This window comes from Pithys albifrons, chromosome 9 (genome assembly GCF_047495875.1).
Source record: "Pithys albifrons albifrons isolate INPA30051 chromosome 9, PitAlb_v1, whole genome shotgun sequence".
NCBI classification, from domain to species: domain Eukaryota; kingdom Metazoa; phylum Chordata; class Aves; order Passeriformes; family Thamnophilidae; genus Pithys; species Pithys albifrons.
Window position 1 is genome coordinate 361,562 of NC_092466.1, and position 23,233 is coordinate 384,794.

At 46.8% G+C, this 23,233-nt stretch overlaps 1 protein-coding gene across 3 annotated transcripts in view; it reads right to left on the bottom strand.

The window, feature by feature from the left end:
• The window catches only part of INPP5A (inositol polyphosphate-5-phosphatase A), a 195,029-nt gene that overhangs the window by 18,677 nt on the left and 153,119 nt on the right, over nucleotides 1–23,233 (bottom strand). For all 3 annotated transcript variants that reach the window (XM_071563901.1, XM_071563902.1, XM_071563903.1), the window contains exons 10-12: nucleotides 17,435–17,530; nucleotides 17,025–17,099; nucleotides 3,850–3,923 (exon numbers count right to left, since the gene is read on the bottom strand). In XM_071563901.1, coding sequence (XP_071420002.1) covers nucleotides 3,850–3,923; nucleotides 17,025–17,099; nucleotides 17,435–17,530 — 245 coding nt within the window. The remainder of the gene's footprint in view (nucleotides 1–3,849; nucleotides 3,924–17,024; nucleotides 17,100–17,434; nucleotides 17,531–23,233) is intronic.

Sequence of the window (23,233 nt, forward strand, 5' to 3'; positions counted from 1 at the left end):
TCCAGAGGTCAACATTTCTATCACTACTTATATTGAAATGCTACCTTGGTGTCACCAGAAACTGGAATCAAGAAGGGCTGACAGCTTCAGAATTTTAGGTCCCTAAATAAAAAGGTAAGAAGAATCTTGAGATTTCTCAACAAGAGTTTGCATTTTTTCATACTCTAGATAGTGTACTTTATGAGAAGGCACATTAAAAATGCCTTTTGTTTTGTCTCACTAATGTTTTCTTTATTAAATCCTAGACAGCAAGAGTGGGAACCTTTCCCTATCACTTCTGTGCAGTCTCACAGACTGTCAGCTTCTCAAACATCTCTGACTATGGGAGTGTTTTATGAATAAGGCAATTTAGCAGTTCCTTGGTACAGTCACTTCCTTTAAGAAAACTTACCAGTATAAAGATGTATGTCTACATGACTGCCATGGCTTCATTTGAAATTAAAAAAAATGGACAGAGAAATTAATTGTAAAAGGTGCACATATATTAATATAAACCAATTAACACAGAAATGCAAGTCCTCTCCATGCAGATCAGTACAGTGAAGAAACCCTGCCATGGTTTCAGATGAGAACTGGCAGGATGCCAAAGCCAATGGCTCTCCTGGGCACCCAGTCCCTGGCGAGGGGCAGCTCTGGGGGTGCAGGTGGGATGGCACCTGATGCTGCCCTGGGTGCCACACGGGGCACAGAGGGCACACAGGGGCACTGCAGGGCAGCCTGTTTGCACCTGGCACTGCCTGAGGAACCAGGTCATGGTGTCAGCCTCTCCAGGACGAGTGTGCAAACAAACCCACAAAGCTGCTCAGGGGGAGGTTCTGACTCCACTGACGTTAACTACAAAACTGCCACCGACTCAAAGGGGCAGAGCCTTCCAGCCCAGGCCAGCTACAGCAGCGTAGCAGCAAGATCTCAAGATAAAGGCCACAGAATAAGCAGTTTATGCTGATAAAAAATGAATTTTTAAGTAACTTAGTCTGCTGTGACTCAAAGGGCTGTGACCTTTTCCATCTGTCTCAAGAGAACACTGAAATTCCAGTGTACTTTTTGAGAGAAAAAGTTACAACTAAGTCAGAAATGCAACTGTGCTATTGATTTGTAGAACTCTGTGTACAAATCAGGCAATTAATTGTTTGCACAAATGATGAAGCAAATGAAAGAAAGAGAAACCTGTCCTAACTGCCCTTTCCTTTCTGGGGGCTCTGAAAGGCAGGACTGGACCTGTTCAGGACTGTTTTACCTGAGGTGCTCTGGCTGCATCCCAGGAGGTCAGTCTGGAACACCAAGGATCGAGACCAGAAGCAGAGAGTGATTCACAGACTAAATCAATTGGTCATAATTAAAATATCATGTATAAAACAAACTGTGAAATACTACTTAAAGGCTGTCATTACAGTTGCTTACAGCTTCCTTCTAAATTGCAGTCCTTGCTAACCCAGCTCCTAAGCCTGACACAAAAGTGACCGTGGCTTTCTCTGTCCCTCCCTTCAGTGACAAAGCCTTTGTTTGATGCATTTGATGCAGAACAAATGGATACACCACACACACTTCCCAGCTAAGAATAACAAGAAGCCCCAATATACAGGACTGATTGTATCCTCCTTTGGTTAAAAATACAAAATATATAACTGGATATATGACAAATGTGTACTCAACTCCTACTCACCAATTTACAAACAGTATACAAAAATAGCTAAATCATCATAAGCTACAGAAAAGACAGAAAGAAGGAAAAATGGAGGAAAAACTATCGGAAGTGAAACCAAGACACTTAGGCCATATATTTAATTTCTTTCTTATGTCATGAGTGAAAAGGTTCCAAGTAAAAAAAAAAAAGTCCTACTTTAAAACCACTGCTTTCTGCCTATTCAAAATACCTGGCTTTGCAGTTAATGGCACACTGTGGTCATTATTGCAACACAAAGAAAAATAAATCATATTATTTCTTCTGGGAAATCGATGTGCTTGGTTGCATGAATAGAACCATCATGCTGCCCTGCAGTAACTCTCACAGCACCTCCCTCACTCCCTGAGCCTGGGCCATGCAAGGACCACGGGACAGGCATCAGGAGGCCCTGGGCACACAGACACAGGACATGAGGAGGGATGGGTGAGTAAAGTTTGCTCTTTGTGTATGCATGAGTTTTGCCTGTTGGTTTATGTACTGCATTTTCTTTCAATATTGTCATATTCAATTCTCATATTTTATCAATATTCTCTGCTTAAGTTTGAAGAAATTTTGTGTTACATGAGCTGTGTTAACATCCCTTTCATGACTGCTTTCAGTATATAAACATTTATTACTATTATTATATAACCTGGTTGTTAAGAAGGAAACAGTGAGTAGGACCAAGACACACCAAGGGTACCCACACGAAGCTTCTCATCTTTGCATGACACTGAACTGCACTTGCTGAGTAGACTGAAGAATCTGCAAACTATTCATGCAACAAAGTATGTTTGCCAAGCCTTGTTCTGGCTAAAGGACCAATGTTAGAGAAATCAAGTATGGGAGTATGTCTGCTAAAAAAAATCTTGTGACTTCCCCTCACCTCCTTTTCCCTGAGCAGGTACATGATGAGTGGGACACACTCAGCTGTACACACTGCTGGTCTCCTGTTACCATTCTCAATCAATAAGGACAATTTGGAGTGGTGGTAACCTCTCTGTGCACACTCCCACTGTCCCAGGGGATCAATACACTCAGTATCGCAGCTGGCTGCTGAGAAGTAATGAGGTTATGATCACAAAAAGGCAAGCTTTCCAAATTTTTTCTTAGTGTATGCCAAAACATTATACTTTTCTATCTGTCCATAAAGGATAAAATAGCAGTATTTAAAAATACTGTATCTATATTAAAGAAAGGTATATAACAAGCATGGGTTTATCAGTATTTTTTCTATAATTTCTTCAACTTTTTCTTTGTGAATGTAGTATTTCTTTCCCTTAAAGGCAACTGTGAGATTTGGCTTCATCCTTGGAAAGGGATCAAACATGTTTGAAATGGCACCAAATTTTCCACAGGTTTCCCCTGACCAGGACAGCCACTTGCAAAACCCTTGGGGTTGTGTGACAGCAACACTTGTCCAGCCATGGATACAACTCCCCTCAGGGATGCAGCTGACTAAAATCGTGCATGTGTATTAAACCAGGCAAGCCATTCCAACAGCCTCAGCAGTTACACAATTACTGACACTGAAGAAGCAGAGTCGGAGTTCCTGCCTTGTTCCCTGACCCCCCTCTCGGTGTCCCAGGCAATGGCTCTGGGCTCTGCACCCCGTGTGGTGCCACAGCTCAGTGTTCCTGCCCTGTTCATCCCCCTCCTGGTGTCCCAGGCAATGGCTCTGGGCTCTGCACCCCGTGTGGTGCCACAGCTCAGTGTTCCTGCCCTGTTCATCCCCCTCCTGGTGTCCCAGGCAATGGCTCTGGGCTCTGCACCCCGTGTGGTGCCACAGCTCAGTGTTCCTGCCCTGTTCATCCCCCTCCTGGTGTCCCAGGCAATGGCTCTGGGCTCTGCACCCCGTGTGGTGCCACTGCTGTCCCCAAACAGCTTCAGGCAGGGACTGTCCTCATGGCTGCAATAAAGTCACAGACCATCTGCCCTGGGCCCGGTGCTTACACATCCACCCACATCTCTGAGCACACAATCCCACCACGTCTGTTTGCAGAGTGGCTACAGGGGACAGATCAGCGGGACAGGATGGTGAGCCATGTGGGGAGAAGGAACAGCCACGAAAGGAACACTGATCATCCTAATTTCTGCAATAACTATGGGAACACACATTTTACCTACAGCACAAGTAACAATTATGGTTTAGTTAGATAAATAAATAGATTATATATGAATCTTACCTGGGAGGAAATGAGATGTCCAGTTCATACAATCTGTCTTTAAAGACTGACAGCTCTCTGTCAAATTCTAAAAGCTATAAAAGAGAGAAATAAAGGCATTCACTCTTCAGTGTGGAACTGCATGAATTTAAAAATACTACATTATGTAAAAGGAAATAAATACAGACTTTGATTACACTGCTTGCGGTATAGCCCTCATAGAATAGTTTTTAGAACTCGGTGCTAAACACCCTGGACTACTTTGATCCATAAACAGTGCATTGAGAAAAGTGTTCAAAACATTAATTTTCCTCTCAGTGAAACGTGTAACACGAGCTCTTCTCAGTGCTGACCTGTATGTGCAGTTACACTGCAAGGCTACATGTCTTCAAATTTCATTATCGACCTTTTCAGAGATAAACCAGACTAGCATTAAAAAATACAGCAAACTGATGCACCAATCAGCCCACGAGAATGTCAGCAAAATGTATGAATTGACTTTGTATTGTCTTTAGCTCAGATCAGGAGGTGCAATGGACACAAGGATGTGCACATTGCTCTTCCCAAGCAGAAAGGGGTGTCCTGCACACCCATTCCGGGGGTCAGGGCACAGACAGGGGGGGTGACAGGAGGTAAAGGTGTTCCCAGACAGAGCAGGTGTTTAACAGAGATGTTCATGGATAGATTTAATGTCCTGTATAAATATTAGTCCTTGCCACATTTGTTTTCTCCTGGACCTCTCCATAGAGAACAAATACCCACAATCTCTGTTCGTAAACACAAACGTGCTTACAGCAACTCAGTGATAATCACCCCCATTAAACCTGTAAGTGTTCTGATGGACACACACCTTACCCAGGGCCTGGCTGGGGTGCCAGGGTGTCCCAGGGAATCAGTGAGCTAAAGACAAAACTCATCATGGCACGGAGCTGTCCTGGCTCTGAGGGCAACTTGCTGTCCTGACAAGTGTCCCGGCGCTGTCCCCTGTTTGCCCACTGTTCATTAATCATGTCCCATCTCACAGCTGTGCTGATACCATTGTATGAACGGCAGAGGTTCCCAAAGAAAATATATTGTGCCCCCCTTTCCCCTCTGCCACCTCATAAATCATTCCTGAAACGTGCAATTAGCAGCTGCTTGTACACATTAATTATCTGTGTGAGAAGCAGCTACCTGAAGCACCTGCAGTGCTGATTACTGCTCTGCACAGCCCACCCAGCTCTGCCTGAGCCATCTGTGGGCACTTCTGCACCGGGATGTCTCGGGATGGGCAGTCTGCCCTCCTTAGTGCCTCCTACACCAAACTGTGATGGTGCCCTTGAAAAGATCCTGTGAGACCCGTAACTGTGGGCAGTGTGTACGTGTTTTAACATCTGACAAAAAGCCTGAGAATTCAAAACATTTGGATAAATATTTAGAAACATCTGTGTAGAAACATAGAGTATGTATCTAATAATATACCCAATCCAAAGAATGCTGGACTGGTCCAGGGACTCACTATTCTCACTGAAGCAATCTCAATGTACTTCAGGAAAAAATGAATATTTTCATTACTATGTACATTTCCAGACTGTGATTCTGGGCAAATGTGCAACCACAATAAATACACACTGACTGTGAAAACAAATGTTGCCATCACTTTCATGCTCCGCCTGTCTCCACCTTAAAGATATCTCGGACGGGAAAACAATCTGCCATCCTCAGTTAAAACTATTATTTGAAATATGTGTCTATTAATATGGTGCAAATCCATGTTTCCTGCTGTTCCAAGTAAACAGCTCAGGACAGGGAAGGGCAGCATCAGGAGCAGGGGCTGTTTCTGAAGTGTTAAACTGCAGCACTGGAGGAACAATGCTCCACAGAACACAATGGTATAAATTACTCATGGGCATCCCGAGGGCTGGCGACCTTCAACAGACCCATTGTCCTCTCACACCAATTCAGACTTTCCAAATTTTATACATTCAGATTGTTCTTGCTATGCTGATACTTGCAGCCTCAGAGAAGCCTGGTGTTTGGAGGACAGAGCATTGGGACGTGCATTATTATCCTCAGCGGTTACTGCTGTGTTTATTTGCTGCAGTTGTGTGTGCAGTTGTGTCTGTGCTGTGCGGATCAGCTGCTGACACTGGGGGCAGATATAACAGGACAAGGCAGCATTGTGCACTGTGCTCTGCCACTTCCCCAGGTTTCCCCAGGCAAAGGGACAGCTCAACTTGAAACGACACAGCCAAAGCCCAGAGAGGTGCCTGGAAGTATTTAGGGAATGGTTGTTGTGGAGAATTCATCCTGCATGTAAACCAGCCAAATACTTTTTAATGCACTATTTGCAAAAACTATTATTTCCTGGTATATAATAAACAATTTTGTACTTCAATAAATTGTTTTTTACTAGCTATGAAGTGACTGTGCTGCAGAATCTGTAGCCTTCTGCCCAAACACGTGCGTGAGGTGAGCAGACACACACACACACCTGCTGCTCCCACAGGGCAAGGACAGGTTATCTGTGCTGGGGCTGCACGGTGGGACCCCCTCACCACCCCCCGTGTCTGCCTGGCAGCACTGGCGAGGAGGCAGAGGGGAGAGATGATGCAACCCTGAACTCTGCATTTGGAGAAAACTCCAGGTATTTTTTCGGTGTAAGAAAATGTTTGAACTATTATTTTTGGTACGAAAAGCACTTGGGTTCTCATTAATCTCAAAATGCACGATTTTTGGTGCAAACCCAAAGTGCTCACCAGGTCTTGTCACAAATAACTACAAAAGTCACTGTTGCTCAGCACAGCTTTGGGCAGAGAGGCAGGGCCTGATGTGGGCATTAGTGACATGAGCATTAGTGACTGCCTGCTGGGACTGGGCCAGGGGTGTCTGAGCGACCTGGCACCACAGAATGGAATGAAAATTAACATGGGAGAGGTGATGCTGAGGAGCAGCCACAATTTCACAGGCCAGTGTCTCCACTTGTACAGCATCTAACATTGTCTTTAAAAATCCCGCCTGTAACATACTCCTTTCATGGCAATTTCCAGCCCAAACTGCTCACTCATTTCCACATTGTTCCCCAAACCAGCACTGTGAGAAATGCCATTGCTGTTAACAGTAAACACGAGTATGTCTGTCACTCTAAATGCCTTAAAAATGACAAAGAAATTAAGTTCAAAGGCTAAAAATCAATATATTGTTCTATTTAATTTACTTACTGTAAGATCATCCTTAAGGACCCAATCTTTGAGGTGTTACACGACATGCTGGGGTAATTTCAGCAATTACACAGAGACTTTAAAATGCTCATTCCAGAACTGTCATCCAGTCCACCCCAGAATTACATGTCACAGGCAGTGCAGCAGACTGGTTTTCCCCCCCAACCCAGTTTCCCCAACGTATTTACAACCAAATGAGAGTGAGGACAACACGGGGTCTATTTTATCTGTTGCAAATTGAGCTGCTGATGTTATGTCAAGATCTCTACAAAGTCCAGTGACCAGCCCAACACGAATGCTTGATTAACACCTTCCAAGTGCAAATACCATCCATCCATATGATTAGTGGATCTACAGTTGGTGTCACCCATGGCTGCAGAAAATGCAGGCTGTGTGTGTGGGAATGACTGCATTTGCAGGAAAGGATATTTCCTACTTAATTTGAGGAGAATTACAGGTGTTTAGGGGTGATATCTCAGCTGTAGTGCCCATTGTCTCTCTAGGGAATTAAGAGAACTGCTGTTTCTTCAGGGGGCTGTACTGTCTGTAAAACCTGCTGAAGGGAGTTTTACTTTTCCTCTCTTTCTCTTGGCAATGCTGTGATGTGCATTTGTGTGCCGGGGTGGAGGAGAAGAGGATGCACAAAATACTAATTCAACATTATGCAGCATGACAGTAATCAAAGGGTTATAACAGAGTTCAGGCAGTTGCAGAAATCAAGGTATCTCTGCTTGCCTCAGTCTGAAGCCGTGAGGCACCAGTAAAAGGTCAGTGTCCTGCACTGCAATGGGCCACCTTGGCTAAAATCACACAGATGAACCCACTCAAACAGGGCAACTTAATTCAGTCATTGGAGTAGAACAACGGCAATTACTCATCAAGACCTACAGACCAAAGTCAGAGCACTGGTAGATCAGGAGGTGATATTAGCAGCATTTATCAAATCCATCTGCAGGGCCCACCAGAGAATTCAGAGCTGTGAAAGGGAAATGAAGTTTCAGACCCAAAAGAGGAGATGAGCATACAGAAATGACCTTAGAGAATTAAAACATGTGAACACTGATCACCGTAACCTCCTTTGCCAGTCTTAGAGAGCACATGGTTTTTTCCATGAGACTTTGGAAATACAGTAATTTTATTCAGTTTTCCAGTCACAGGAAATTATTTAGAAACTGATTCAGCAGTCTACTGACTTCAAATCAAGGTATGTGGAAATGCTGATCTCTCCTTCTTATCCACTGAAAATGTCATACACAACTCTGCCCGATTTTAAAGCTACTGCTTTCTCTGGTGAAGACTTGGTAAAATGATCCATTACAATGTATTTTGAATCTTAATCTTCTCTCATGAAGCCACTCTTTAAAATCATGTTTTACAGAAGAAACCCCAAATAATTGAATATAAAGGTACCACTTATGCTGTTTTTGTCTAATATTCTATTTCATATGTAACCTCCTGAATGGCAGTGTTGTCAAATCACAAATGCCCACAAAAATGTGGGTCTATGGCACACAGAGAAATGGCACTGCAGAGACTGTTCTCAGCATCAGAGGGGTGGGCACAGCAGCACAGCTGGCAGCACAGACGGCTCCTCCGACCTGGACTAATTCTGAACATCTTTGATTTCAGGGGAGGTTCCCCCAGGAAAATGCTGTTTTATTACTGCTTTGGCATTATGTCTCTCTTTCCGAGATGTTCCAATGGTTTAAACAACAGGAAAATTCTCTGATAAGTATTCCAATGTCTTCAGAAAGCTGCTCTGGAAAATGCATCTTAAAATAATATTCCTGTACCAGAAATATTTAGATTGCTTAAAATGCCTAGAAAGAACCACAGTTCCCTCGATGCCTATTGATCACCAGAGCAATTCCTGGAGACTGCTCCTGGCCCTGTCTCCTTAGAGCTGCCTGCCCTGCCTCCCATCCTTGCTGCCATTCCCACACTGTGCCCCTGCTCAGGGCGCCGTGCCCAGCCTGCCCAGGCAGGGAGCCCATGGCTGCGGCCACCGGGCACAGGCCCTGTCCTGGAGCAGCCCAGGGACACCAAGGGCAGTGCCCAGCACATGGCACTGGGGTGGGTGTGCTCCACACTGGGCACTGCCAGCCGGGGCTCCTCAGGGTGCACCTCCCACCCTGGGAGATGCCCAGTGCCTTCCAGTGCCTGCTGGTCCTGTGCTGGCCACTGGTTTGGGTAAGATTGTGCTTTCAACGTTTTCCAAGGGTGTGTCCCTCCCATGTTGTTACCGTGGAGGTGGCAGCCCTTTCAGCCATTTCACACGCTTGGATTTTGCATATAATTCTGGCTTTCCTAATCTCCCTGTGTGGATCCTTTCAATCCAGGTCCATGGTCTTCAGGCTGACACTACTGGTAGGGATGAGCAGTCAGTCCAACACCCTGCTGGCAGCTCCCAGGGCTCAGCCACCCCTCTGGTGTGCAACATGCAGCAGAGAATCCAGGTATTATCCTGGGCACGGGAATGGGCGGGGCATCCCTCTGGCACGGGATGGAGGGGACCATCCCTCTGGCACGGGAATGGGTGGGGCATCCCTCTGGCACGGGAATGGGTGGGGCATCCCTCTGGCACGGGATGTGGGGCGGGGCATCCCTCTGGCACGGAATGGGGAGGGGGGGGGGCATCCCTCTGGCACGGGATGGAGGGGGGGGCATCCCTCTGGCACGGGATGGAGGGGACCATCCCTCTGGCACGGGAATGGGTGGGGCATCCCTCTGGCACGGGATGTGGGGGGGGGGGGCATCCCTTTGGCACGGGATGGGGGAAAGGGCATCTCTCTGGCACAGGGATGAGCGGGGGCATCCCTCTGGCACGGGAATGGGTGTGGCATCCCTCTGGCACGGGATGGGGAGGGGGGGCATCCCTCTGGCACGGGATGGAGGGGACCATCCCTCTGGCACGGGATGGGGGCACCTGGAGAGTGCCATAGGATTGGGCTACTGCAGAGAGATGGTGAAAAAACAATTAAGCACCTTTCTAACTTTAACTGACTTGCTGTAGACTTTAGGCAAGATGTGGAAGCCCAGACAGGTGCTTGTGTGCACAAGTATTACCTGCAAGGGGTGATGGTGAGATCCATAAACTGAAGGACTGGAATGCAGGTACAAATATTGCCTCCTTGGATATTCTTTTGCATGTCACACAGATTAAAGAAGGTACCCCCAGGCAAAGCATGTCAGCAGATCATGCTACAGGCTGGATTACAGAGTGCAAATACAGGTGCTGAACTCACTATTTGGACTAGGCTTAAAACAGTGACCAATGCCTAAAAAATAAATCTAGCACACTACACTCGAATTCGCCTTAGGCCTTACAGCAGCTGCGTAGAACAGGACAGGGTAAAAGCTCATGAAATAATACTTGTAACTTGGTGCTATAGGCAAATTCTACCCCAGAATAATTCATTTATTTGAAGCTGGCAGTAAGTGACTAACGCAGCACATCTGGATTGACTTGTGCTTGCAATCTGGCTTTACATTTATGTTGGCTAGTGAGAACAATTTATTGGTAATATTTCTTATCTCTGTCATTTTACAGTTTATCCAATGGCATATCAACTAACACTGACTTAAGCAAATGTAATTCCAAGCATGACAATGCTTGTTTCTGAATAAAAGAACAGAGCATAAAGCCATTTTCCTGCTAGTACTTTATGACAATCAGGCATCTCAGATGACCACCTTAAATAAAAGAGACACTTTCAGGATGCACAGGACTTCCTTACCAGTCCAAGGTGGCAATGGTACTAAGCAATCAATTTCCTTCCTCCATCCTAATTTGCCCTTATACATCATATTCAAGATTTTATCTGGACAGGGGCTGGTTGGCTCAGTGGATAAACCTCTGCCTTTTCACCTCTGGGATCATGGTTCAAGTCAAACCCTGATGAAATGCACTTGATCGCCCTAATCTAGTTCCTAGTGGACAGTATTCCCATTATCTTTAAAAGGGTCAGAGCCAAGGCCATTGGAAAGAGTGCATTGTGCTATATCTTCTCTGTTGATTAATACATTTTCAGTGACGCCAGATCCTTAACCTTCATCAGCACACACATTCTCACAAAGAGCTTAATAGAGGTCCCTCATGGACTAAACCTCTCTGCTCATTTGCATATCATTTCATGATTTCCTGAGAATGATAAGAAAACCTTCAAATAAATGGCTTACAATTTAAAAGTATGTTTGCCTGAACTGTTTGCAATAATACCTCTAAGTTAATTAGCAGGATAACAGATCACTTTAAATCACAACTTTTCAGAGGGAGAACAAGACCTTTATGACTCAGTCTGTTTTGACAGCATGCTATTAAGTTTCTTCTCATACCATAACAGCTGTAGCTGAAGGGGCACAAAGAATAAGGAGAATTTACTCTTGAAGGGAGTTCACTGCTCAAAACACAGGGACTGAGTGAGAATGTGCCCTCTGTAGAAGGTCACTGTTCGCCCTCTGCACCAAGAGAACTGCTGGACAATTAGAGTGAAGAAATGGACCCGCTGCCATTCCTTAAAAATCTAGGCTGAAAACCACTGGGCTTTTCAGTGTAACACTCTTGGGTCTGGTTTGTGATGAATGCTGGTACAGCAGCAGTGCCCTCTGAACCCCTGGGGATGCTGGAGCTGAGCAGCAGCACCCCTGGGCTCATCCTTGTGCAGTCTGGCCCAAGCACAGACAGGGGCTCCAGGGCAGAGGGGCCGGAGCAGGGCAGGGCAGCAGGGCCAGGACCACCAGGGGCAGCAGGACCACCAGGGGCAGCAGGACCACCAGAACAAACACAGCAACATCACTGTTCACCAGCTCCCACAAACATTGGTGTGCAAAACAGATCCGGATTTTAGCAGGAATAACATCAGCTTCCATTCCTAAGACAATAATTCAGTGATTACTTTTATTACACAGTTGTGGTCCAGATCTTAATAAGGACAGTGCATTAGCTTGTGCCTGGACTGGTTCTTTAATATGGATCATATGAAAGACAGGAATGTCTGCACCATTCCTAATTTCTGATTGTGGTCAAAGATTATAAAATGATTCCTAATGATTAAATAATTCCCCTGTGGTCATTACAGGTTTTTACATTCTTACTATATATTTATTTAATTGACTATTGAAGAAATACAATTTATAGCTTGTCATTCTTTGGAACAAATCACTAACATGATTATATTTTTTCATTAAATAATTATCCCTTGCTTGCTTTTCTTTTGATTGTTTTGAAATTCACAGGGAACTCCTTTTGAAAAAAAACCCAAAACATTTATAGCTTGATCTGTCATAAACAATTAAGGAATTTGAAAATACCTGGTAAAGTGCAGATTTATTCAGGAACCCCCTGGACACTGCTTCTCCCTGAAAGCACTGGCATGCTGACTTTTATCCCTGAAGGGCTGGTGTCCCAGTTCAGCAGGTGGGACCAGTCTATCCCTGTGTGGGTGTGACCAAAGCTGGGCATTCCAAACCCTCTGGGCCATTGCCCAGCAACTGTTCCCAAGGGCCCATTGGCAGCAGCTGCCCAGGGCACAGCTGAGCCCTCAGGCTGGGAGCTGGCTGGGAAAGAAGCCTGGCAGAGGAGCTGGGAGAACTGCCCAGCAGGGACTCCTTGGCACCTCCACACCCACCTGAGGGCTCAGCTCTGCCCATGGGCCAGCAACCATTCCAAAATCCCCCCTGACTGCCAGAGTCAGATCCCCCAGGGTGGAACTCCCTATCCTGGGGGAGGACCGGGGGCTCCCACCTGCACCTGAGGGGAGAGAATCTTGGGGGTTTTGGGACCTGGGGAACCATTTGCCAGATCCAGAGGAGGAGCAGAACCTCATCAGGAAGAGACCACCACTTAACCAGACTGCAACCGTCAGCTGCACCAACAGGGTTTTCACCTCTTACTTTGGACTTGGGGGAACCACGTGGGGCTCAGCACAGGGGTCACCAAACCCCACCGTGTTTGTGCCCCAGGGGGTGGGTTACACTGCTGGGTTTGGGGGTTAAAATCAAATTCTCTTTGTGCTATTGCATTTATTGTAATATTGTTGTTAAATTGTAACTCTGACTTATACTCTCTTTTGTATTGGGTTCCTTTCTCCCGCAGCTTTACCTTTAAACCAGCACAGCTGGCAAATCCAAAGCTCCAACCTGGTTTTGTGAGTGATGCACTGGTGGAGTCATGGAGCTCAGGAGTGTGAGCAGCACCACAGCCCTGCTGGGGAGGTCTGAGCCCCCCATGGGGCCCCCGTGGCTGATTTGGGCAGGACTGGGGCACAGAGGGGTGGTGGGGACACAGTGGTGGTTCCCACGTGGGGGCTGCTGCCCCTGGGAAGGTGTGAGCAGAGCTCATTTGTGCTCTGTCACCATCCCACGGGCAGCCCCTGGAGCAGGAGAGCTCCATGGGGCTGGTCAGCACAGCCTGGCATGTCCCACCACCCAGGGCAGAGGGGCTGAGCCTTTGCTGATTGGAAAGCAACAATTTTCCCTGGGATCTGCTGACACTGAGGTGGAACTCCACATGCTGTCCCTCCTCCTGCTCCCCCTGTCCCAGTGCCCTGGCACTCCCTCCCTGCACCCCACCCGTGACAGCTCAGTGTGGTGACGGTCACCCTCGCTCTGTCTGACCCACCACAGCTCTGACACACAACTCACAGCACAGCAATTCAGTACTAAGACAGTTTCACATTATTGCTACAGCTGTTTTCAAACAGGCTTGCTCTTTTTTTTCTATCACCATAGAGCTGGAGAAATCTGGGTATTCCCTTCTGAAACACAACAATACAGAACAGTCATTGCACTCTGAGATAATCAATATAGGTAATTGCTGAGCTAACTTTGGAATAAGGTACAGATAAGTCTGGATAAGCTACAGATTAGTTTGGAAAAATGAGACCTGACAGATTACTGTATGCATTTCAAACTGAATTTCTGTTAAACAGGTAATTTGTACCTATATCAGATTTTTCATAAAAAATAATCATTTTTATAAATATATCTTAAGATCCTTTTTGTTGATTACAATGTAAAAAGGAAGGAATAACTGTGTATGGACAATGATAAAGCAGCCTGTTGATAATAAATATTTGTCAGATCTTGTCACATCTGTACACATTCCAATGTTACTGAAGAGACACTGCACTGATAAAAAAAATACCCTCAGAAAAATCAATGGATTTTGAGCTAAAGCAGTTGCTAAACACACAGAAAACATCTTTATCCAACAGCTACAGTGCTGTGGAAATTCCCAAGCCTTGCACTGGTACAGCTAAGGAAAATTTAATCTTCCCAAATACTCATCAGGGCACTCCATCCTGCAGACCTGACAGCCCCACTTATAATTAATTATACAATTTCGATGGGAATATCGACTAAACAAAGCTATAAATCATAGAAAAAGTCAATAGGCATGGACACATTCAATCATGTCCCGACCAATGATTACTACTCTTAAAATACAATAATTATTTTCAGGAGCCAGCTTGAATTAAATTTCTGTCAGGCTGGTACAAGACCGGCGGTTGATGAAGGATGCGATGGATTTTTTGGGTTGAATTCGGCACAGAGACATTTATCCTTTTAGAGAGGTAGTTTGTTTTTAGTGATCATGGTGCTGCGTGTTTAACTAGACCATGAAGATTAGATTATCTCCAATGGCTCATTATATCGTTTATCTTTTTCTTCCATGTTTGATCTGGAAGATTTCCCACTTCTTGATGCATGAAAGAAATGACTACTGATTTTGAAATGGAATGTGTTTAAGTGGGATTCTGCCTTCACACCCCATGGCCCTGTATGCAAACCAACCAGCAGCCATCCAAAATACCACTGGGACATGGCAAATGGACCAGCAGGAACAGCTTTGCTCAGCTTCAGGAATGCACTGGAGGGAAATACAAATAACAGACACTGCAGTTCTTAAAAGAAAGCTAAAAAAGTTATTATAATAATATACACAGAGGAAAATCTGCAACAGGAATAGCATTAGTAGGGAAACAGCAGCTGGGAGGAGAGTCATTGCTTTGAATTAGATGCCCCCAAAAATGCAAAACATCAGTGAAAGAAACATTACATATTTCCCAAGTATGCATTCACCTCAAGAATTTAAAACCAGCAACCGCCAGAGTGATCTCACGGTCTGCTGAGGGCACATTGTCCACACAGGTGAGCACAGAGGTGAGCACAGAGGTGAGCACAGAGGTGAGCACAGCGGTGAGCACAGAGGTGAGCACACAGGTGAGCACACAGGTGAGCACAGAGGTCAGCACAGAGGTGAGCACAGAGGTGAGCACAGCAGTGAGCACAGAGGTGAGCACACAGGTGAGCAGAGGTGAGCACAGAGGTGAGCACAGAGGTGAGCACACAGGTGAGCACACAGGTGAGCACAGAGGTGAGCACAGAGGTGAGCACAGCGGTGAGCACACAGGTGAGCACACAGGTGAGCACACAGGTGAGCACAGAGGTGAGCACAGAGGTGAGCACACGGGTGAGCACACGGGTGAGCACACGGGTGAGCACAGAGGTGAGCACACAGGTGAGCACACAGGTGAGCACACAGGTGAGCACACGGGTGAGCACACGGGTGAGCACAGAGGTGAGCACACAGGTGAGCACACGGGTGAGCACACGGGTGAGCACAGAGGTGAGCACACAGGTGAGCACACGGGTGAGCACACGGGTGAGCACACGGGTGAGCACACGGGTGAGCACACAGGTGAGCACACAGGTGAGCACACAGGTGAGCACACAGGTGAGCACACGGGTGAGCACACGGGTGAGCACAGAGGTGAGCACACAGGTGAGCACAGCGCTGAGCACACAGGTGAACACAGTGGTGAGCACAGTGGTGAGCACACAGGTGAGCACACAGGTGAGCACAGCGCTGAGCACACGGGTGAGCACAGAGGTGAGCACACAGGTGAGCACAGAGGTGAGCACAGAGGTGAGCACACAGGTGAGCACACAGGTGAGCACACAGGTGAGCACACGGGTGAGCACACAGGTGAGCACACAGGTGAGCACAGTGTGAGCACACAGGACACACGGGCCACGCTGGGGCAGGGTGGCGGCAGGGGCTGAAAGGGGAACCAAGACCTTCACTGTGCTCAGGGGTGTCACTCCCCAGACTCTTCTGGCCTCAACAAATGAGTGAGAGCTCAGATTCTCACATGGAATTAATCTCCAAGGTGAAGCCAGCTTAAAACCAGAGAGGGTACCCGGGCTTCACTGCCCTCCTTGCCCTGCAGTCTTGCAGAGTGCCCTCCAACAGCCCAGCTCTCTGTGAACAGGGGGCAGAGGACAGGACAGGACAGGGACAGTCATGGATCCTGTGTACATCCCATTCCTGTCACAAAGCAGTCACATTCTATGAGAGCAGGCACACAATGTATTCCTTTAGATACATAACTCCTAGGAACCTTGGATGAAACAGAGAAAGCAGTGATACATCTATTTTCCAAAATAAAATCACCTTAAAGACAATACAATGCCACTTTTCACAGAAAAATCACAGTCCTTATTACAAATCAGAGGATTAGTGTTCCCTGTCTGCTTTATCCTCTTGGGCAGCCCTGTATGATTACCCAAACACTGACAATGTCCTTCAGGGTTTGAGATTTCTACTCTACTTATTTTTGTGTTTCTAGTATATTTGGTACACTCAGAAGACCCAAGTATTTTCAGAACAGTTTTACACGAAGGGCTTTTCCTAAGTTACTGTGGTGCACAATGAAGAGCTAGTAATGAAACAGGATGCTTTGAGAAATGCAGAACAGAGAAGAGAGAAGAAAAGTGAATTGTCATGCACAATTTATGATTTTTTTCTATGAAAAAGAAGGTAAACACACCAAAGTTAAGAACTTGTACACAAAACAACTGGCTAAGTGATGAAGACACCTGGAGCAGTTATTGTGTTGGCTCTTCTCATTCTGCAGACAGGAGGGGTAGTTACAGAGTGCAATTTGTATGTGACTTGCAAAGTTATTCCAAGGTGTTCAGCAGTGAACTTACCGCAGTGCCATTGTTATCTCTAAATACGTCTTGATTAAAATAGTCAAAGAGCTTCTTTTCTAATTGCAGCATAACCTAAAAAAAAAAAAAGAGGAGAAAGGTCAGCCAAGCTGTTGGACTCGGCTGCCCAGCACCCAGCTGTTGGCAGTGACCCTTCCAGACATGCGGCCCTTTAAACCCACACCACATTTGCACGTGTCCAAAGCCCCTCGTCAGCTGGCCCATTTGCTGGGCTGGCAATCACTTAAACAGATCCAATTAACTGAGCATTAGGTGTGACAATCTACATCCCTCCCCTCCCTCCACATTATCAGTTTGGAACAACTATATTCATGCTTTGTAGACAAGCAAGTGAACATTCAACACCGTTTCTATTTACACAGGGGTGCCGAGGGCATTAGGTTGTTTACCTTTCGGTCATTATCAGATTCACGAAATATTAGCTTGACTACTTCATTTGTGTCAGCTGCCCGGATGGTCTGCATGGTGGCCTTTGCACAGAGTGTCTGAGGGAAAACACAGAGAAAGGAGAAAGGCAAACCAGTTTATACACAAGCAAGCCAGATTTAACTGAACATTATCAATTGATGTATCTGGAAATATGATTTGCTACAGGTCAAAATACAAAGATTGCTAATTTAAGTCACTTCTACTCATGATGGACTTGAAACAATCAACTGAGTTACCATTTGGAGAGAAACAGGCAATATTAAAAGGTATTGATCAGATAAGGCAAACAGTCTTTCAGCTTGCTACCCTGCAGACAGGTCCCCTCACAGTTACCACGCAGTGCTTGTAAACATCCTCCAAACCACTTCTCACAGCTCAGGACTCCACACCCCGCGGGTTCTGTGTCGGCCCTAAGGGCTGGTCACTACACTGGCAGTGCAGTTCTGCAGGTTAACCCTTGTTAGCAAAAGTGTCTGCCCTCTAAATTCATGTTCCAAGTCCCCTTTGGAAGCTGAGCAATGCTCACACACTGACAGCAATTTTCACAGTTTAGCTTGGATAGCAAATCCCTGGTGCAGCATTCTTTTAAATTAGAGACAACATCACATCTCTAGATATTCTGAGGACTGGGTGCCTAAAACACGCTATAAATCAACCCTTTATCAGGCACAGAGTATGCATTTCACAGAAGGGTCGGGTACCCACTGGGTACTTTCCTGGCTGGGACACAGTGGGCAGTGACAGGGAATGAAGGGGCTGTTCCCAGGGCTGGCTCCACTGCATGGCAACAGGGGAAACCTGGAGCTTTCAGCAAAGCACTTGGGCATAAAGTTTACCCAAAAACATACTTTAGATTCGTTGAATCCGTACTTTTAATGAAGCTTTAAGCATGTTAAGTGCTTTGAAATGCAGGGATAGAGACATCTTAGGTGAGGGGAGGGGTGGGCAGGGTCACCTTGTGGTCTGCAGTCCCCTTGCCTGGCAAGGGGTGAGGGTTGTGCACAGGTACCCCTGCCCCTCTGCCCACCTTGGCACCCATCAGGCAGAAGGCAGAAAGGGGAACTGATGAAACCTTAGCACTGTCCAAAGGCAGAGATGTGCCCCCACCCCTGGGAGGCAGCTCAGCACCCTCAGCTGAGGCACAAGCTGCTGACAGGATCTGTGCACAGCCCTGGATATGGATACAGGCAAAGGCCCTCCTGAATAAACCCTTATTTTGCTAGAGGTTCTTAACAAAAGTGTGCTAAAGAAAATAACTCTGCCAAGGAAAGGCAAAGAGGTGATTTTCCTGCTCTGCCTGCTCCATTCCTTTTCATAATGGCCAGACAACAGATTTTCATTTAGCATAATATTCACTTGTACAACGTTCTGTGGTAACAGGGTAATGCAATTTCACATTGTACTACATGCTTCTTCCTCTCACAAAGAGAAATGCCTTTGGATTCATTATCAGAGTTGCATTATCTATCAGACACAATGCCACGAACTACATCTCACTTCTCCCTTCCTCCTAAAGGCAGAAATACATGTCATATACGTATTTAAACAAAAATCCACCTGCTACCAAACACTTTAGATCTCAGCTGAGGTTACTGGTGCCAGAATGGGGCAATCTGTTAAGAGACATTCTGCTCCCATTTGATAAAAAATTTAGTTCTTGCTGAAAGCTCCTGCCTGTTGCCACAGTACAAACAAAAAGCAGTGAGCTGAGTCACTTTGTCTTTAATGGGTAACTTCAGTGAGATTTGGTAAAAAAACACAAATCTGATATTTTTCTTCAAGTTTGTGAATGAAGAGGTGCCAATTCCCCATCTCACCGAATGAACGATGCCCATTTCTGACAAACTTTTCCTGGCTGTTTCCTCCCTCCCCAAAGGCAGTGCCATGTCCACGGGTCACACACGTCTCACTCCAGGCTTACCCTGAAATACTCGGCACACAGCAGAGCAGCTGTGTGTGTCTGCACAGTCACAGCGCCCACTGGCACAAGGAGAACTCCACCTGCCCTGGAAGGCTCAGAAGAAGAGCATGAAGATGCTGGTGGGGGCTGGTTAAGTCTCCCTCTTCCTGGGAGGAGGAGGAGGGACATGGGGACCATCGTGGGGGCTGCACTTCTGGCACCCCTTCCTGCAGGCAGGCACAGACCTGTCCCTCGCACCCACCACGTCCCTTTGCACCACGCGCTGCCCGCTTGGCCATCTGCGTCCGGCCCGGAGGAGCCAGGGAGGTAACGCAGGGCGAGCCGTGCCCGCCCAGCCCGGCCCCGACCCGCTGATTGAAATTCCGAGCACAGACAGATAATCGGGTCAGGCCCGAGAAAGGAGCGCTTTGGGCTCATGTGTCACAAATCAGTCTGGTCCCTTCAAACAGCACACCAGATTAGAACAAGCACCCGAACAAACCAGAGCGGAAAACTCGCCGCTCTCTAAAGCTGGTTTCTAAAGCCCTAACAAATCGCTCCATCTTTCACTCATTTAAACTTTCCAAATGAGGGTCAATACGGTCCCCGAGCATCCAAATGCTAATGCGCTTAAGTGCGCTTAAGCAGCTTTCCAGAGTGAATGGGCCAAAGAAGGGCTCGAAAAGACACGGCAGAGTTACTGTCACTGTCAAAAAGTCATTGTAGCCACCCCCAGAGTGGTTGCAATTCAACAAATTCATGATTTCTGTCTCTTAAAGGCATCTGCTTGAGAACATTTTTTTCCCTGAGCTGCTTTATCTCCCAACTTCAGGCCGGCTGCAAAGAAAACCCCTCGATCGACTCTTGAGAACCGATACAGAGAAAGGACCCACATACCTTATTGCTTTCAAATTTCACACGCACAAAAAGTTACCTTATTCACAGACAAAAGTGATTGGGCAAAGGTTCATTTCTTATACAAGCTGCAGCACTCCTTTTTTCCTCCTCCTTTCAATTTCTACACAGTCGTGGTCACCCAAGCAGAAAACTTTCAGGACCATGTGCCTCTTTAGGCAAGTCTGTTTATGAAGGGGGTTTTTGTTGCTAGTAAAGAAAATCAAAATTCTGTAAAACCCCAGTGTTCCTTGCTGGGTATTCCCTCAAAGGTACTCTGTTACAAGGGCAGAGGAGGGGAAATCAGATATCAAAACTCTACATAACTGATTTTTTAAAAATCTTTTTTCTTCAGAAATAAGATTTGGTTCAGAAGCTTGCAGAGAGCTGCACTCAGAGCTGAGAGAGAACCTTTCCCTGGCAAAAACATAGCTCTGTCTCATTCCTGTTTTCCCATACTCCACACAGGTAGGCCCTTTGCAATAATCCTTGGTGATAATTTATGTGTATTGAATTGCAAAACACAGCAACAGCTTTCCTGACAATAGCCTTGGGATGTAGCAATGATGTCTTGTTAGGCAAAGCTAGGAGGGAATGGTTTTTATACTGACAAGAGACAAATGTGGAATTTCTTCTGAACTCGGTAATCCTCAGAAATGGAAAGCTTGTTGATTTACCACATAATACACCTTCAAAATGCATCTGCTCCCCTACACACACCACAGTCAAGTGTTTCAGACTGTATTTCTGCATACCTACAGTAAAAAGGAATACAGACATTAAAACAATTGTGCTTTATATATGTAAAGCCCCCAACAGTCTCTATCCTATTTTACACCGTGTCTGTGTGGGATCACTGTGAGCAGCTGTGGGACTGCACTGCTGCTTCTGCTTCACTGAAAACGCAGCTGATTTTTCATTGATCTCACTCTCCTGCTTTCTGAACAACCTTGAGACTGAGCCCACCTCTTGATATGTGAGCTATTACAGGCTTGTAAGTACTTCAACAAATTTTTGGGGGCAGAAGAAACCTCCAAAATTATGGTATCCGAGCACTCAATCTTTGCAAGTGAGAAAAACAGAGTGAAATGTAACTTTCTGAGTCTATGGCAGCTGTGCATTAGCTGTAGGACAGGTAACCCAACACTGTGGTTTTCAAGTTCTACCTGCCACTGAAATGGTGGCTGGTTTTTCAGAGCCGTGCAGAGGTTTTTGGTCTCACAGCTGCTCCAAACATCAGGGGCATCACAGGGCTCAGTCCCCCAGGGTGCAGCAATCAAACCAACCCTGTCTGAGAGGACAGACACTTCTAGTGCAAAAATATCCTTCAGACTATGTATTAACTTGTGTTAACTTTAACTGAGTGCAAATAATAATGTCCTAGAGAAGTTACTACACTTGTAATACTAATAAGCTCCCAGGAGCAGGAATTGAATTCAGCAGTGACATAAATACGAGTTGAGTAAAGAGCAAATACAAAAAAGTATTAATGAGAAGCCACTTAAGTACCAATATGGAAAATTACTTTCTCTTTTGATGCTCCCAGAGGAGCCAGCTCCTGCCCAGGGGTGGCGGAGCAGCCGTGTGGAAGGAGGGCAGGACCCCCACAGCTCATGTGCCCTGTGCATGGCCCCTCTCCTGAGAGCACATCCCTGCCCACAGCACGACCCTCTGCCTGCACCGTGCCAGGATTTACCCTCAGGGGCAGGTGGCAGCAGCACCAGTGAGAGCCCAGCCCAGGACCCAGGGCATTGCTCCAGGCCCTCCCCATGCCCCTCCTGCTCATCCGTGGCACAGGGACATTCTGGGATATTTTAACATACCTCTTTGGGTGCTGTGTGTGACCAAAAAAGTTCAGCAACAAAACACTATCCTCATGACCCAATTGTCCCAAAGCCCTCCTGCCTTCTTATGATAAATGATCCCCTGGAAACAGCTTATCTTTCTTTGGTCTCAATTTCACATCAGCTGCACTAAGTTAATTGTAAAATACATTTTCTGGTCCAGAGACAGAGATAACTTGTGACAAGATCATAACAGTGTGTCATCACCAGGCAATGCCAAACTTCTCATTCACTTTTTGGGCTCTGTGCTGAGTGACCTGAGCCCAGGTAACAGCACAGCCACTGTCCAGCAGCTTGGCAAACCTGTGCTCAGGGACAGTCACCTGCTCTGCCACTGCCCAGGCACCACCCCACTCCCACAGCCTCACCCTGGGCAGGGACAGCGGCAATTCCCACGTGTGGTTGCTCAGGAGGCAGCAGGGCTGGGTTTCCCAAAGCCTGTCACTGCAGATCCAGCCTGGGCAGGGAAGGGCACCAGAGCGGCCAGCCCAGAGCTGGAATGGCTGGCCAGGTGCTGGAATGGCTGGTCAGGTGCTGGAATGGCTGGCCAGGTGCTGGAATGGCTGTGCCAGAGCTGGAATGGCTGGCTTGGTGCTGGAATGGCTGTGCCAGAGCTGGAATGGCTGGCTTGGTGCTGGAATGGCTGGCCAGGTGCTGGAATGGCTGGCCAGGTGCTGGAATGGCTGTCCCAGAGCTGGAATGGCTGTCCCAGAGCTGGAATGGCTGGCCAGGTGCTGGAATGGCTGTCCCAGAGTTGGAATGGCTGTCCCAGAGCTGGAATGGCTGTCCCAGAGCTGGAATGGCTGGCCAGGTGCTGGAATGGCTGGCCAGGTGCTGGAATGGCTGTCCCAGAGCTGGAATGGCTGTCCCAGAGCTGGAATGGCTGGCCAGGTGCTGGAATGGCTGGCTTGGTACTGGAATGGCTGGCCAGGTGTTGGAATGACTGTCCCAGAGCTGGAATGGCTGGCTTGGTACTGGAATGGCTGGCCAGGTGTTGGAATGACTGTCCCAGAGCTGGAATGACTGGCACAGAGCTGGAATGGCTGGCTCAGTGCCACGTGTCACTGGCACAGCTTGCCATTCTCCAGGTTTGGAGGGAGCCCTGAGATCCCTGACCATGG